The following is a 17,874-nucleotide window of genomic DNA, read 5'->3' as shown; positions in this document are numbered from 1 at the left end:
AGGTGGAGAGGAGGAGCGTAAGAAAAAGGCGAGACACGCGTGTGCGTCTCGAGAAAAAGCAGGGATACAACCCTTCTCTCTCTTTCTCGTTGCAATTCAATTTCTCTGTTCATCCCCACGGGAAACCCAAGTTTGCGAGACTTGGTCTCCCCCCCCCCTGGCAGGTTTCCCGCCCTCTCGAATATTTTTCTCCACCGCGTGGACGACGAATTAAAGGAAGGAAAAAAACTGGCCAATTATTTCCCCGATCGCGTAAACAAGAGAAACGTAAAATCCTACGTTGAAGCTCGGCCTGTTATTTTTCCCGGCCTGGGTTTGTTTTGTCTCGAACGGGAATTATTAATTAGGTAGGTAGCGAGAACGTGGAACGTGGACCAATTTCATCTCTCGCTTTCGGCGCTGCGTTTGATAAAAATCGCGTGTTTTCCTTCCCTCCTTCCTTCCTTCCTTTCTTTCTTTCTTTTTTCCAGGGGAGAAAATTCGTAGCGAATTCGAAACAACAAATTCGAACAACCAATTTTACGCTTCGAATGTACCGCAGTGCCTCCTTTCCCCGGGAATATAATTCCGCGATTAACGGGGAAAATTTCTCTTTTTCCTCTTTCTCTCGAAACATTCCGGATGGATTAACCGTTTTAGTGCCATTGATTTTTACCCATATCTAATTATTAAAATGCCAAAGAAATTTTTGTCCTGTTGATGCCATTTTTTCGTATTCCGAATTATTTTCGTATTCCGGCATTATTATGGAGATTCGAAAAGTATAATGATTATAATTTCAACTTTACTTAACACGAAGACAAATGAAAAATTAGTGATGCGTGCGAGCGACCTCCCCTACAGCGAGCTAAACAGCAACTGATTTCACGAGCGCGATGGCGCTCGTCGGCGCTTAGACGGTTAAAAAAATCGTATCGAAAATGAAAACACACTTTTTCGGGAAACGAAATTCGAAAGGAAGGAGAGGAAACCGAAGGAACGCCGCGTTATCGATCGAGCGTTAGCCGGTTAACCAGTGGTTAGGTTTAAAAATAGGACAGCGTAGACCGCCGCTCCGCCCTGACTTTGCGTTACATAAACCAGCCCCCAAAGGTTACGGCTCCCATTCCTCATCCCTTTCCTTCCTTCCTTCCTTCCTGCAACCTTTTCCACCCCTCTCTGTCCGAATATTCCTAAACTTTCGCTCGCGATTATCGCCATTTCTTCTTCGAATTGATCGAGGAAAGAGGGTGAGGGGAAAGGAAGCGACAGGGACGTGGATCGGGTCGAAGTGTTAGGAGTACGAGGTTAGGAGGTCTGCATGCATAATGCAGAGCTTGGAGAGGGGGGAGTAGAAGCGCTGAACCGTGTCAGGGTTAACCCCCCACGCTTGATTCCACGTGTGTGGATTTCAGGCTGCGCCATCCGTCTACCTGTTATTCATTCGTGTTTCCCGGGTTGCGTTCGCACGGCGGGTTTTCGGGGGCCTCGTTATATTCGCTAATTGGCGGCTTCGCCTTCTCCCCCTTTTCCTCCCATTCTTCCAGTTATTAATGCAGTCCTCGAGACGAGCCACTCCTAACGAGATAATTAGCGAAACCTTGCTCGAATCTCTCGCGTCCCCCCCCGTTCCAGCCGCTTCGAATCGAAATTCTAGGATCCTCCCCTCCACTCTTTAAGAACAAATAGTTTTTGGAAGAAGTTAGTGGGTTAAAAATTTGAAAAGGGATAGAAGTGTCGTTGTAGGATATCGAAATTCCAGTTGACCATAATTCCTCCCTCTCTTTAAAAATAAATAATTTTTGATAAGCTAGAAAGTAGTAGGTTGTGAAATTCGAATTTGTCAGAATAGTTTTTAAGAACAAATAATTCTTGTGAAAAAGCTAGTTAGCTTTGCTACAAATTTGAAAAGAGGATAGAATTCTCGTCGTTGGATATCGAATTCCAGTTGACCACGATTCCTCCCTCTCTTTAAAAATAAATAATTTTTGATAAACTAGAAAGTAGTAGGTTGTGAAATTCGAATTTGTCAGGATAGTTTTTAGAAGAAGAAATAATTCTCGTGAAAAAGCTAGTAGGTTTGGTAAAAATTTGAAAAGGGGATAGAATTGTCGTCGTTGAATATCGAATTCCAGTTGACCATTCCTCCCTCTCTTTAAGAATAAATAATTTTTGGTAAGATAGAAAGTAGTAGATTGTGAAATTCAAATTTGCCAGGATACTTTTTAAGAATAAATAATCTTGTGAAAAAGCTAGTAGGTTTATTAAAAATTTGGAAAGAGAATAAAATTCTCGTCGTTGGATATCGAATCGACCATGATTCCTCCCTTTCTTTAAGAATAAATAATTCTTAGTAAAGAAGCTAGTAGATAGTAAGTGTGCTAAAAATTTGAAAAGGGGATAGAATTCTTGTCGTTGGATATCGAAATTCGAATTTGGATACTTTTTAAGAACAAATAATTCTCGTGAAAAAGCTAGTAGGTTTATTAAAAATATGAGAAAGGGATCGAACGCGAATTCTCGTCGTTAAATACCGAAATTCGAGTTGATCATGATTCCTCCCTTTCTTTAAGAATAAATAATTCTCAGTAAAGAAGCTAGTAAATAGTAACTTTGCTAAAAATTTGAAAAGGGATTGAATTATTTTCATCATTGAATATCAAAATTCAAGTATCCCAGGTACTCCTTTCCTCCTCTTTAAGAAAAAAAATTAAATAATTCTCGGTAAGGAAGCTAGTAAGTAGTAGGTGCTAAAAATTGTGCTAAAAATTTGAAAAGGAAATCGAATTCTCGTTGGATACCAAAATTCCAATTGACCATGATTTCTCTCTCTCTTTAAGAACAAATAATTCTTGTGAAAAAGCTAATAGGTTTATTAAAAATTTGAAAAGGGGATCGAACACGAATTCTCATCGTTGGATATCAAAATTCCAATTGACCATGATTTCTCCCTCTCTTTAAGAACAAATAATTCTCGTGAAGAAGCTAAATAAGTTTGTTAAAAATTTAAAAAAAGATTGAATTGTTCTCATCATTGAATATCAAAATTCAAGTATGCCAGGTACTCCTTTCCTCCTATTTAAGAATAAATAATTCTCGATAAAGAAACTAATACGTATTTAAAAACAAATAATTTTCGTGAAGAAGCTAATAGATATTAGCTAAAAAAAAATTGAAAAGGAATCAAATACCATTGGATACCTTTCCTTAATTGAAAGGAAAGGAATCGAAGCTCAATAATCTCCGCCGAAGTGGAAAACTTGAAGATTAAAACTAAAAGGAATATTCATATGTCAATAATGTCGCGTGGGCGAATGATTATCGAAACCGATTCGGGCCGAAACACGAAGAGTTTTGAACGGCGATTAAGCGTGAATGGAAGGGGGAGGTGGAAGGTCGAGTTCTCTCGGCCATTGTCGTCTCGTTACATCGATTTCCCTTGTATACCATCCAGCGCGCGGGCCAATTCCAAGATACTTCTCTGGAAGGGGGGGAGGTGTTGGAGTTAATTGTTCCTCGAACGGAACGGCGATAAGTTTTCCACAACTCCGGACTCGGTTATTAGCGGGACGATTATCTCGCGTTCGAATATATAACGGAGATATACCCGTGAAAACACGGGTATAGAAGATACAATTGCTCCGCGATTATCGAAGTTTTTTCTCCCTCCAAACTGGAAAGAAGAAGTGGAGGGGGAGAGTCGTCAAGTTTTCGAGTCGCGAGCCGCAAAGATTCATTCTTCGAATGAAACTTTCCGAAACGAAAACTAGAAGAAATCAAAGGAAAGAGTGTCTCTTTGGATTACGTTTCCCACCGGTTGCCCCTTTCTCTTTGTTTCGTCAAAGCGTAAAAAAAAAAAGAAGGGGAGAACCACTGGATTTTCAATTCTTGCCTCCACCTCTCCCTCCGTTCGATAAAATTGCACAAAGAGCAAGGAAACTCGCCGACCAAGTTGACGATCGATTCGCCGTTTCCCCCTATTCGAGTTTTACATTGGATAAAAGTGTCTCGAACAATTCGAAAAAGAGAAAGAGGAACGAGTGGAAAACAACGCGTCGACGCTTCCCGAGTCGAGTCGTTTAACGTTTCTTGATCTCTCACAGCGAGGAGGAGATTACACCGTGCCGCTGTAAATTGGCCGGCCCGCCCGCCGTCCCGTGAACGATTCGCGTTTAAACTCGCTGCCTGGCAAGCCGGACGGAAGAAAGGACACGGAGGAATAAACGTTGGGAGGATACCGTTCCGGAAACTCTCTCACGCTTCGTTGACGTTTCGTTCGATGGTTAGCCACGAGTTTTAGCTCCATCTCCGGAGGAAAACGAGAACCCTCCCCTCTCCATCGAGATTCGCGAGAGAGTGGTGGGGGAAGCTCCCCTGACGTTTCTCCACGGAGCATTTTATTAAGCCTTCGCGCTCGACGTTCCGTGCGGCAACTCGAGCGGCTATAGCTCGATACAGGGGGACGATATAACACGGTATTCGTTCGTGCTAGATTTCTTTATTTCTCCTCGAATTAATAAGAGCGCGGTATCGATTTTTTGCCAACTTGGACTCCTCTTTATCCCTTCATCGGAAAATGTTACAAACTTTAATCATAGTCTCCAACTCTACGATCGTGAAAAGTATATTATTATATAGATAGTATAGATTCGTAAATTTTATAAGCTTTAAAAATATAAAATTAGCTTAAAGAGATTGTGTTGTGACGATTATAGCGATTATATCCCGTTTCGAGATTCTAATAACTCAGAATGGACTCGGAATCTGATCAACTTCGCGTCGAGCCCATTCGCGCATGCGCAAAATCGCATCACGCGAGTTGATACTTCGCTCGGCCGAAAGAAGTCGAAACTTTTCGACGAAAGAAGGTAGCCAGTGACTAGGAGCAGAGAACGTTTCTTGACGGGGTAAAATAAGGCAAACACACCTGACCCAGATACGCGTCGCGACCGCTCGTGCGAAGCCGTTCTACCGTATCACTTCGAATAAAGCTATATTTTTTCTTTTTCTTTTTTTTTCCCCCTCTCCCTTGCCGCGACATTCGATATTCGTTTCTTTTGGAAAGAGAGAGAGAAAAGAAACAAATAAATTAGATGGGATTTAATTTTCGTGATCTTCGAGCAGAAACGAAGGGTTGGGAATTTTTAGGGTGGAAGAAGAACTAATTGTTTTTTTTTTTTTTTTTCGTTCGAGACGTCTGGGACGCGGGAACGCGTTCGCTCATTGTTTCGGAGCTGTATGGAGCGGTGGAGCGCGACAACTTGCCACGAAATCGCAATATCGAACCAGCTCTCTCTCTCTCTCTCTCTCTCTCTCTCTCTCTTTCCGTGGCTCGAGGGAGAATAATATTGAAATCAGTGTGGTTTGCAAGCACGATGACTGCGACGCCGACGCAAGTAGGCCAGCTCGAAATAGAAAGCATCAACTGGGGCAGTCAATGGCCAACGTACGATCGTCACCCCACGTTTTTTTTTTTTCCTTCTTTTTCTTTCTCTCCTCCTCCTTCTTAGCTCGGTCTTTTCTTTCCCCTCTCACTCTCCCCTCCTCCGCCGTTTTTTTCCGCGCGCCGATAGAATCTGGCTCGACTCCACTGGCGGGGAGTGGAACGAGTCACCGCGCCGTTTCAGCGACCGATTTTTCGCGCCTCTCGACCGCCTTCTTCCCTCTCCGAACTCCGTCGATAAGCGAGTATCGAGTGGGCGACGGAGAGAGCATTCGTCAACTTTTTATCGACGCGTATTTATACGGCCCCGTTGCACGCAGCGAACTTCGAATCGAGCTCGAGTAGGATGAAAGAAAAAAGAAATAAATAAATTGGATGGGTTAATATAATAAATTAGATTGCTTCGATTTTATCCTAATGCGACTAACAATCGCAAGTTATTCGAAAATCAATTATATGATATAATTAGCCTAGGAATATTTATTCGAGCATTTTAATAAATTTTAAAGCAAGCTTATTCGGAAATTTTCAACCAATTTTTACTTCCTCGATAAGTTATCGCGCAACAAGAGATTGGAAAATTGTTTTTTGGAAAAGAAGGCACCGATTTCGAAAAAAAAAAGAACATTGAGATCCATTGATCGCAGCATGTCCACGGCTATATTTTAAGAGCTCCTCGTCGATCCTCGATCGAGTAGGACCGATCCAGGATCGAAAGGGGGGGACAGAGTATTCTCCCATTTTCTTTGCACGTGACGTAAAGCCAGTTTCGTGTATCGCCCGCTTTCTCTCTCTTCTGTCCACGCGCACGCTCTTTGCCCGACGGACATTCATACTTCTTTCATAGCGCGCCATACCGATCCCTTGTGCTGTTTGCCAGTAGAGACTTGCATGGAATACGAAAATTCGAGTCGAGCGGAATGCGAAAAAATCCAGCAGGATTGTTTGAAAGATATCATTGCGTTCGGCTCGAATTGTTTCCGCACACGCTCTGCATCCTCTGTCTCTTTCGTTCTCATTCGTTCTCATTATTCATTAATCGGCAGCTGGTGCGAGCAGATTCTCTATCGTTTCTCTATCCTTTTCTCCCCTCCCCTTCTTTTTTCAACGCCTTTCTTCTTTCTCTTCTTCTTCTTCTTCTTCATCTTATTCTTATTCTCCCTTCCCCCGAATCCGTGTCTCTAAAGCAAAGCGTCTCGCACCAGTATGCGACCAGCGCGTTTTATTTTCTTTTTTTTTCCACGACGATCCCTCGTTTATGTTGCGTGTTTGTGTTGGTGCAAGGGGCAGGAGATACCGATATACATATGGTACGACTCGTATCCGACCCACAGTGGCGAGGGTTACGAGGGCCGGGTCTCGAGGGTGAGCCCGAACTCACCTTACGGCGGGGCGAGCCTCAACCTGACCGACATCCGCGAGAGCGATCAAGGATGGTACGAGTGCAAGGTCGTTTTCCTCAACAGGTCGCCCAACAAGAACGGCACCTGGTTCCATCTGGACGTCCACGGTGAGTACACTCTTTCCTCTTTCCCCTCCGAATAGGAGGAACCGATCGAAAAAGCTGCCGATCGCTTTTCGACCTCGTTGACGACCGATCGTCCCGTCGAAAGTCCGAAACGCTGCTTCGTTAAACAATCGAATTTGAAAGAATTCGATTCTTCGAGAAGAATCGATCGATCAAACAGGGGAAGAGAAAAAAAGAAGAAGAAGAAAAAGGACTCGATTTAAGCGCGATAATGGAACGAGTTTCTTCAGGGAGTGGAATTTAAGTGGAAAGTTTTTAACCGAGCACGGCCAAGTTTTTTTTACATCGCTTCTAGCTCCAACCGGTCTCGTTAATATATTATCTCGCGCTTAAGAAGATTTTACGACCGCGACGAGTGCTTTCATTGGCCACTATCCCCTCTCTCCCTCCCTCTCTTTCCAACGGTCAGCCAATTTTCCTACCTTCGAACCATCGACCGACTACTCCCGTCTCGTTCTATCGCGAGCGAAACGTGGAGAGGAAGAGAGAGATGGAGAGAGAGAGATAAGATAAGATAAGCGTCGGTCATAACGGAGAAGGGAAGACGAGGACAGAGAAGGAGGAAGAGGAAAGAAACGAGACGGAAAGTAACGGTCCTATTCTCTATCGCGATATATTCAATTCGATCCTTTCGATGCGCGTAAATAAATAAAGTTTTACGCCAGGGTGTCGTGGGGACATTGAACCGAAGAATGGTGGAAAAATGGTGGAAAGGAAAACTTACCGCCTCGTTTTCTTTGCCCATAAACGACGGAGGAGGAAATAGCCGCGAGGAATAGATGCGTTTAGATGTTTTAGGAAACGGTACGGTCTTCCTCTCTTTTTCTCCTCGCGTCTCTTACTACGTTCGCCTCCCTTTCCTCCCTTGATCCCTCTCACTCTCTCTCTCTCGCTTCGAGTTCGTGTACATCGAGCCCACGGCTACACTCGACGCACGAGTAGGATGACGACGGCAACGTCGCTGCAGACCGATTGCGACGACTAAGGATTTGCCAACGGCGTCAAACAGAGAAGAAGAACCACTCGACCAAAAACGCTGCTCTTTGTACTTTTCAAATCGTTTCTCTCGCTCTGCTCGTTTACTCGTCTTCGCGCTTCTAAACTATCGTCCCTTCCTTCCTTCGTTCTTCTCCCTCCCTTTTTCGATTCTATCTTTCCGATTCGATCGAAGAAACAACGACAGGAATGCGATCGCGTATCCACTTGGCTGACTCTTCTTCTCTTCCTTTCTCTCTTTCTTTCTTTCTCTCTCTCTTACTCTCGTTCCACGTGGTCTACTAGACATGAGAAAAAAAAAGAAAACGTTCATCCCGTAAAATTTCAATCTACCTTTATCTTTCGACTCGACGATCGACAAGAACGAATCGCGACTCTGAATAAATAAAAAAACGTTTGCGCACTTTACTTACGGGCGATTTTCCGCGCACGGAAAAAAATCACGTTCCACTTTTTTTCGCTCGCGGTCTGCTTACAGTTCCAAGAGTGTCGAGGGAGGATAAAAACGATTGGTTGGTTTTCGTAGCGCCGCCAAAATTCAGCATCACGCCGGAGGAGATGATCTACGTGAACGTGGGCGACGCGATAATATTGAACTGCCAGGCGGAGGGCACGCCGACACCCGAGATCCTTTGGTACAAGGACGCGAGCCCGGTCGAGCCCTCGTCGACCATAGGGATATTCAACGACGGCACCGAGCTCAGGATCTCGACCATCAAGAGCGAGGACATCGGGGATTACACGTGCATCGCTCGTAACGGAGAGGGTCAGATCAGTCACACGGCCCGCGTCATAATCGCTGGTGAGTAGAGTACACGCGCGCTTTCCAAATTTCTCCTCTTCCTTTTTTTTTTTACGAGCCCCGCGAATAGGTTGAAACTGTAGGAATTTTCCACGTGCCGATAATTAATATAGGTCGGATCGGTGGGACAATTATCGAAGCGGCTTGTTATTAGAAGTTATCGGAGTATTTTCGTTGGTAATCGGCCGAGCTCCGATAATGAAATTCCGATAACCGCGTCGCTCGATGCAACCGGCTCGGTTTTTGCCCGGCCGATTCCCCGCTGATCGAAACCTCGTCCATCGATCCAAATCGGAAACCGGATACCGCCTCGTTTTTACCCTCACCCGAATCCTCGTTCCCGACAACAACGTTTCAAGTTTTTTTCACGTTTGGAATTTATTCCACCCCGGACGAGTATTTTGATTAACCGAAATTCTTATTATCTGGAAGGAATAATAATAATCTCCTCTTCTCCGCGATATATAGAGAAGAAAGGAAGAAAGAAAAATTCGTCTTTCCTCGATTTTTCGATGATCGAGATTTCGTCGATGATGAAATTTGCGTTAGGGATTTGGGGTTGAAACCAATTAGGATGTTGTTCGCGGCAAAACGGGCCGTCGAGTTAAAAAGCGATTTGTCTCGAGCTCCTCTTTCCCTTCTGCTCCTCCGGTATCGCAGATTTCTACGCTTCGTTACTTTGGCCGAGGGAACATTCATCTTCGTCATCGAGCCGAAATCTTTCTTCCCCCTCTGCGGTTAACCGATTTTCTTCGTCCTCTTCGTAATCGAGATCCGAAGATCCTCCGTTCCGGGCGAAATTTTCACGTCCTGCTTCGATCCGAGAAATCCGTTTTAATGCGCGAAAAAGAAAAAAAAAAAGATTCGTAAAGATAGGAGGAGGGAGGAGGAGGAGGAAAGTTCCGTGGAAAGTTTGTGGACTAATAAATCGTCGAGTCGTGGCGTGCAGTCACGAACGAACGTCCGAATCGTGTATGCAAAGTAGACATAGGCTCTCGTATAAAACACCGTTGACAGACTGTGCCATTAATGCGGGAGGATCCTCGAGCCCAACCGAACTTTGCTCCGCCCGTTCCCGTCAAACTTTTGAATCCGAGCTTTGAATATTTACCGACCTTCCCTGCTCCCAAATTCATCCGCCGCGACGTCCTCTTTCTCTCTCTTCCTTCTCGCATCAATGAAAAGCACCAGCACACCGACAACATTCACGATTTTGCATCTTAATAAAAACAAAACAGTTTCTCCAGCCTTTGTTCGTCTTAAACCTATATAATATATCCGCGCGGTGGCGCATCGATCGTGGTTTCGACTTTACACCTCCGCTGCTCTCAGATTCATTACTCCCGCGGGTTTGAAAAGTTTGAAATCTGGCTTGTGAATATTTATCGAGCGTCCGCTTCTAAATTCATCGCGTTGCCAATCCACGCGCGTCCGGATTTCGTTAAATTTCATCGTCGTCGTTTATCAACAAGGATAACTCCTCGCTTTCTTCCTCGTTTTCAACGCAGCGAAATTCTACCGTAGAGCTATCTGTCTTTTCACGCCCGTGGTTGCGGTTTCCGAAGCGAGGTCGATTCTCGACTCGTTTCATTGTTTCCAAGCATCGACGCTCGACAAATGCCCGCGCGCGGCGCCACCATCGAGATCCAATCGAACAACCGTCGTTGATTTTCAACCGTCAACCGTTCAACTTTGTAAACGAAGTGCGTGCGGGAACGAAGAATCGAAAAGAAGGAATGTGTTGCCGAATTAATTCCTCCTTCTGCCCTTTGTCGGATATAAGGATCCGTGGCTTTTGATCGTGTATTCGGAAATTGAAAGGAGTTATAAAACACGTACGTCATCCTTATCTTTTCTTTTGTTCGAAAGTTTGATCAAAATTTCATCTCTTGTCGCATATATTCTCCTGATTTGAATTTATATTTTGATTTTGTAACGAGAAAATATAAATTTTTAGCGATTATAAAACTTTCAATTTTAACTAGAGTTATATTTATTTCGTTTGTATTTACTTTTTACGTATTTACGTATTACGCTATAAATATATAAATAAATATATTAACTGGAAATATAAAAATATATTTGAAATACGAAATGTATAAAAACATATCCATATTTATATTTTCATACATCATACAAGAATATATATATCGATAAACATAAAAATATACAATCACCTTTTGATGTCAATCTTACGATTGGACGACTATTGCTTTTACCTCGTATCCCACACAATCTTCTTTCTCTCGCTAGGCGACACGTTTCTAAAGTAACAATTCGATCCATTATAGAGCCGTTCCATTTATCGGGATTTCTAAATGGAGAACATCTGTCTCCCTTTCCATTTGTTTACTTATCGACGGTCGGTCTCGCGCTGACTGCCGACACGAGAGCAACCGAACGATGAAATCTCGTTTCGCGACGCGTTTCCGCGTCTGGCCAAGTTAAAAGCTTCTGCCCCTCCTGTTCGTTTCGGCCAGGATATTGGTCGGCCGCCGTATTTCCGCTATCCTCGTCCAAACGCGAGTGATAGAGAGAGAGAGAGAATAGGAGTGACGTTGACAAGATGGCAGAAATCGGCCATTATCCCTGGTATCGTCGTTACAGGTGGAGCAGTGATCACCGTGCCGCCGATGAACCAAACGAAATTGGAAGGGGAGAAGGTGCAGTTTAACTGCGAGGCTAAAGCTCTTCCCGGCAACGTGACCGTACGTTGGTTCCGCGAGGGTTCGCCGGTTACGGAACTCTCGGAGCTGGACACGAGAGTGACGATCAAATCGGACGGTAGCCTGGTGATCAATCCCGTGAGCGCCGACGATTCAGGCCAATACCTTTGCGAAGTGACGAACGGCATCGGTGATCCGCAAAGCGCCAGCGCTTACCTAAACGTGGAATGTGAGTTGCATTCGATGCGTAGCAAGTGTAAACAAGCGAGAGAGTAAAATATAATAATAATAATAATTGGTGGAATTTGCAGATCCGGCAAAAGTGACGTTCACTCCCACGGTGCAATATCTGCCGTTTCGGTTGGCTGGCGTGGTACATTGTTACATAAAAGCGAATCCCACCCTTCAATACGTGACGTGGACGAAGGACAAACGATTGCTCGAACCTTATCAAACGAAGGATATCGTTGTGATGAACAATGGCTCCCTGCTTTTTACACGAGTCAATGAGAATCACCAGGGCCGGTATACCTGCACGCCTTATAACGCGCACGGCACGCAAGGAAGTTCCGGGCCGATGGAGGTGCTCGTGCGAAATCCGCCTGTGTTCACTCTCGAGCCGGAGCCGATCTATCAGAAAAAGGTGGGCGAAACGGTGGAGATGCACTGCGACGCTCAGGAAGCGGAGGGCACGCAGAAACCCACGATACAGTGGCACAGGGTATGGCGAAAGACGAATCCTTTTCCTTCCTTTCCTGCCTTTCTCTTTCTCCGCGATTCCTATTTCTTTTTTTTTTTGCAATTTTCAATTCTACGCCTCGTGTCAGTCGTTAAAGCCGCTTGGCATCGCGTTATTTAATTGCGCAGAGGGATGGCGCGTCCATCCAACGAAATCGGGCCAAGACCGTCGGCGGGAATTTAACGATCGAAAGCCTTCGCCGCTCGGATTTCGGCTTCTACCAGTGCGTGGCGTCCAACGAGGTTGCCACCATATCGGCCTCCACGCAATTGATCGTCGAAGGCACGCAACCCCACGCCCCGTACAACGTAACCGGTACCGCGACCGAGTTCTCGGTCACGTTGACTTGGCTGCCGGGATACTCTGGAGGGCCTGATTACAAACAAGACTATACCATCTGGTGAGTGAGCCTGCTGCTCTCGTGTCGCAGTTTTCGTCGAGTCGAATGTATCGAGTTTCAACTCTCTACTGTTCGCTGCTAGAAAAAAAAGTCTCGCGGGACGGCGCAGGGGCGAGAGGGGTCCTCCGCTAGGACCGCCTATCCCCACCTCAGACGCTTTGTTGACATCGCGCGCCACATAGCAGTGGAACAGCTATAATAATACGAAAGTCAAAGTCGTAAAAATTATTTTTATTTATCAAGTTACGTTCAAAGTCTAACTAGTGTGTCTAACTTATACGTACAAATATTATCTTAACTCGAGTACAAAATTATTGTTACATTTATAAATTATTGTCACAAATTATAATTAATGCATCGAGGTTTAGATATAAATCGTCGTATATGTGACAAATACAAATAGAAACAAAAGTGCGTGTGAAAGTAGGCGTTTCCTTTCAAATTAACCAATCAGACGCTGCGTTTCTTCTCTCCGCCAATGAACTATACGTGCGAAACTAATGTTTCTAATCGAATAGTATTCTCCGTTGTAACTTTGAACGTAATATGAACCACGATATTTGGAAGAAAACTCGTAATAAACGTTGCGCAGTTAACCTTGTCAAAGAATCCTTTAAAGCATCAACCGTTTCTGACTACATATATATATATATATTTTACGCAGGTACAGAGAATCGGGTACGTCGGAATGGAAGATGATTCCGGTAACTCCGTCGGGAAGCACAACGGTGACGATCAACAGTCTGACGCCAGGAACGCTGTACGAGTTCCAAGTGATAGGGAAGAACGCTCTGGGCGATGGAATGTTGAGCAAACTGATCACGATCAGGACCCTTGGTAAACTTCATCCTTTCAACTTTCGCGTAAAACGTGCCGTTAGTTTGCAATTTCGTTAGTTTCCGGAATCCTCCGTTTCGCTGCAATCGTCGCGAAATCCTTAACCGGCCGTTAACCGACTAACAAATCGTACCCTGTGCAAAACGTTTCCTTCTCTTTTCAATCGCTTCGCCCACGAAGACGTGGCACTGACGCATTCAGCGACTCCATCCTCGAACGCCGGCCAAGCTGCAGCCACGGACGAAAGCGGTAAGATTGTATACATACCACGCGTATTCGATATAATAATTTAATCGATATCCGCGGGAACGGACAGCGTTCAAACGAGTTGTATTTGGACGCGATCGAGCATAAAATCGTCCGATTCCAACTCTCCCTTCGTTCTTTCTTTCCCTTCTTTCTCCTTCTTTGTCTCTCGCCGACAACAAAGAATCCTCGGTCGAACGGTTTCGCAAAGATGCCTTTGCCCCTCCCACCCTCGCCTCTTCCCGGCCACCGATCTTTACGGAGGTTGGTTGGTCGTAGGTCGGAAAATACCGATTCTGCGCGAGAAGAATTTCGCGAAAAAGTTGGAGAAGGCAAAGGAGGAAGGGAAAGAAGATTTCCGTCGCGACTTATCGTATCGGAAAACCCATCGAGCCGTTCATTCTGTTTCCGCTTTTATTTCCTTCTCTCCAGTCTGCCGGGTCATTGGTTCCCATTTGTACACACCTTGATTTTTCCAACGCTCTCCAACTTGTACAGATTTTTATCCTATCTCTGAAAAGAGAAGAACTTTAATCCCCTCCTTTTTTTTTCGTTTTGCATCGGTAAATACGGCGTGAAACTCGGGTTCGTTCGCTTTTACGCCATTATTAATTATATTACGCGTAGGGATCAGAAATGACCGATGTTAATAATAAGTCGCGAACAACCGGTGAAATTCGTCCAACGAATCTAGATAGATACGTACACATATCCATTTATCCATCCATCCATCCATCCATCCGCGCACTTTCTTTCCCCGCGCTTCAATTTCTGCCTTTTTCCGTCTCCCCCCTCCCTCCTATCCGTCGCTGTCTACGCATCAGCGGTCTCGAAACTCGTTAGCCCGCCTCGAGTAACGCGATTAAAGCCAGCTTAACGAGAATTCCGGTGGATCGGATTCACGAGGATCTCTTTCCCGCCACTAATTATTAAGGCACGACCAACGTCACCAACGTCTCGTCCTCGGCTCTGATTTTTCACCTTTTCACGTTTCAGACATCTTAGATCATAATACACTCATATTACCGACCGATTCCACCGGCAACCCAGTGTTCCCGCCAATCATGCGCCCGAAAGGTATCAGTTTTCTTTTCTTTTCTTTTCTTTTTTATTACTTTTTACTTCCTCTACTTCTTTAATTCTATGATTCTCTTCCAGTTTATGTAAACGATTGATAATTAATATATAACATTGTATTTCTTTCTTTTCTGTACGTTGCATTATTTCTTTCGTTCTTTATCGATTATTTCCTCCCTCCCTGCCTCCCTCCTGTGTCCATGCATCGTGTTCAAACATCGCGCCTCGATCGGTAAGTCGAACGAATACAAAAGGTATATACTCTTACTTTTCACGCTGTACAGACTATTTTCGACTGTATACGCGAGAAAGAGAAAAGAAGAAAAAGATAAAAAAGAGTCGCGTAATCCCGTTAGCGGGGAAACACGTGCTCGGGGAAATAGCGAAATTCGCTTTTCATAGCGAATTCATCGGTCTCTCTCCTCTCGTGTTTGTTAGCAGCGTTGTTGTACCGAGTATTGGAACGAGCCGATTGTCTCGACTCGGTCAGACGAGCCACGCAAGTTTCGACGAACCGGAACTCTGCGAGTTTCCATTCGAATTTTCTTTTTTTTTTTATCTTTCGTTCAATGCGAATTTCCACGCGGTTTATTCGATATCCGTCAGAATTAAAAAAAAAAAAAAAAAAAGATACGGTAGGTATACACGCGAAATAACGAAACGATTCGAGGAAGAGCATTGTCTCCGTTGCCTCGATGCCTCGCTCGAAAATCCGTTTATATTTTTACGCGTGCGCGCATCGAAGGGGGGAGAAGCGCGTATTTCCTAATGCACGCGTGCAATTTATTCGATGCACGAGCGCGGAAATGAAGTTAACAAATAGGGGGCATTGCAAATACCGCAAAAACGAACACGTGTGTATTTTTCTTTTTTTTTCAATCGTGAAAATTTATCGTATCGTTTAACGGTTGCCAATAATAATAAAAATTTGTCACGTGTTTTTCCTCCCATTTCCTTCCAGAAGATTAAAACGAGAAAAGAGAAACCTGTTAACGTCGCAAACGATGTTGACGCAACTTCTCTCGATGGAATCGGAGACGCGTGATCTCATCTTCTTTCGTCACTACTTACATACATAATGTCACGACCTAATTGATTCGTTAGCTTTATTAGTCGTAATCCCAATTTCGCCCTTCTTCCCTCTTTTTCTCTCTCTCTTCTCTCTCTGTAAACTGTGATGAAGTAACACGTTGGAATAATAATAATAACGAACGGAAGTCCTCGACGAGAAAGGTGAATCACGAACGCGTATTATAAATCTCTCGATCGTTAAGAAAGAAAACTCGTTCGTTCCAACTCTGCCTCCTCGTCGACCATTATTATTAATCGATGGATATGAATCGTCAGGACCGAAGCCAGGTCCTCCGAAAAATCTGACGGTGACGGAGGTCAGTAACGGTTTCCTCATCACCTGGGAGGCCCCTGTGGAGCGTAATCACCTGATTCAATATTACACCATCAAGTACAAGACGGACGGGCCGTGGAAAACGCTGAACAAGGGACAGATCAGGGCCGAGGAAACCAGTTATTTGGGTATGTTTCTCTCTTTCTTCCTTCCTTCCTTATCTCATCTCATGATAGAATCTCGTAAGAATGATTAAACGAGGAGTTTTTTCCCCTTCCCTCCTCCCTCCCCCGTTTTTTCTGTTTCACGGCACGGCTGTTGACATCACGACACGGGTGCAGTGAAAAATCTGGTCGGTGGTAGGACGTATTATTTCCAAGTGTTCGCGAATTCGGCGACCAACTACGGGGCCAGCGATCAGGTGAAGTTCGCGGTCCCGGCGCGGGTGAAGCACAAGGCGATCACCGCGGGCGTCGTCGGTGGTATACTGTTCTTCATTGTCGCGATCATCCTCAGCATATGCGCGGTGAAGATTTGCAATAAGCGGAAGAGACGAAAACAGGAGAAAGGTAGGGCTGCGTCGCTGCGAGACGCGTCACTCGGTTCTATATATATATATATTAGATTTGTATCCTTTCGAGTCTGGCACCTGGGCTCGAGGTCCTCTTCTCTTTCTCAATTTCTCGATTAGATTTAGATTTAGATTTTTCTATTCTCCTATTATTATTATTATTATTATTATTAAAAATTGGGAAGGAATATGTTTCGTGGGAAAGGAGAAGAGAGGGAAGAAAGGGCCTGGTAACGCAGGAGCTGGGCGCAAGCAACCTGGTCAACCTGAGCCGCTTACTCATTTAACATAATCTTGTAACATTGTAGAACTGCTTTCAGCGTATAGTATGGTGGCCTGCCGGGTCACCGACGCCAGGAACGGCGCAGGGCAGGGGCCCCAGGGAACAGTGCCTTTGAAAAAGTGAGTGTCCGAAACTTTGCTTTTTGCAAAAAGAAAAAAAAAACAGATTTTTCTTACTTCGTTTTACGTAATTTAAGTAAGTCTCGATTCTTCCTCAAGACTTCAGGAAGGAATTTCGGAAGGAAGGATCGATTATGATCGGACAGAGATCGTACCTGTACTGTTTCTTCCTAATGGATTATTTTCCAAGACTTATAATTCGATGCAGCTACGATCTCCTATAAAATATATATATGTGTGTATATATACATATACACATGTATATATATACGTCGATCACTTAGGTTTAGTCAGAGCTAGCGATTAAGTCCACTCCACCCCCTCTTAACGAGAGCATTAGGCGACCGAAGCACCGCAAGCATTTAAGAAACCTCTCACGAGTAATCAATAGCTGACGAAATATTCGAAGTGTGTATATCCGAATATTGTTTATCGTTACGCGTGTGTGTCGGGAATATCGAGTAATATTAAACATTAATCGCGATCGACAGATTAATCGTATCGTTCGTCCATATCGATCGATCAAACTCGAGATCGTTTTCGTGAAAGGAGAAGAATCTTGTTCTTTTGGACGAGCGATACGCTTATTCTTTAATCTCTTATATTATCTTGGGATAAGTCAGTATGGAATAAGGGAGACTTTTACACGTACACGTGTATGAAATACACAGTAGGTCAAGTTTTAACTTTTTAACATCCCCATTTATAAACGCATATATACATGTATATATATGTAGGAAGGTAAACGCAAAAGCGAAGAATAGTACACGAACAACTCTCCTCTTTTGATCTTGCGCTATATACTATATATGAGATGGAAAAGTACACACGTATCATCGCGAG

General features: G+C 44.3%; 1 protein-coding gene across 20 annotated transcripts in view; it reads left to right on the top strand.

Moving 5' to 3' along the window:
- Nucleotides 1–17,874, top strand: part of LOC408770 (protein turtle) — a 111,294-nt gene that overhangs the window by 84,719 nt on the left and 8,701 nt on the right. For 8 of the 20 annotated variants that reach the window (XM_026440469.1, XM_026440465.1, XM_026440468.1 and 5 more), the window contains 11 exons: nt 6,707–6,932; nt 8,425–8,748; nt 11,356–11,643; nt 11,726–12,135; nt 12,282–12,553; nt 13,218–13,390; nt 13,571–13,639; nt 14,633–14,713; nt 16,061–16,246; nt 16,400–16,627; nt 16,938–17,031. In XM_026440469.1, coding sequence (XP_026296254.1) covers nt 6,707–6,932; nt 8,425–8,748; nt 11,356–11,643; nt 11,726–12,135; nt 12,282–12,553; nt 13,218–13,390; nt 13,571–13,639; nt 14,633–14,713; nt 16,061–16,246; nt 16,400–16,627; nt 16,938–17,031 — 2,351 coding nt within the window. The remainder of the gene's footprint in view (nt 1–6,706; nt 6,933–8,424; nt 8,749–11,355; nt 11,644–11,725; nt 12,136–12,281; nt 12,554–13,217; nt 13,391–13,570; nt 13,640–14,632; nt 14,714–16,060; nt 16,247–16,399; nt 16,628–16,937; nt 17,032–17,874) is intronic. The other 12 variants (XM_026440459.1, XM_026440456.1, XM_026440473.1 and 9 more) reach the window with 9 other exon arrangements.

This window comes from Apis mellifera, linkage group LG4 (assembly GCF_003254395.2).
Source record: "Apis mellifera strain DH4 linkage group LG4, Amel_HAv3.1, whole genome shotgun sequence".
In the NCBI taxonomy this organism is placed as follows: domain Eukaryota; kingdom Metazoa; phylum Arthropoda; class Insecta; order Hymenoptera; family Apidae; genus Apis; species Apis mellifera.
Note: the sequence above shows the minus strand (reverse complement) of the source record. Positions and strands in the feature narration are given on the sequence as shown.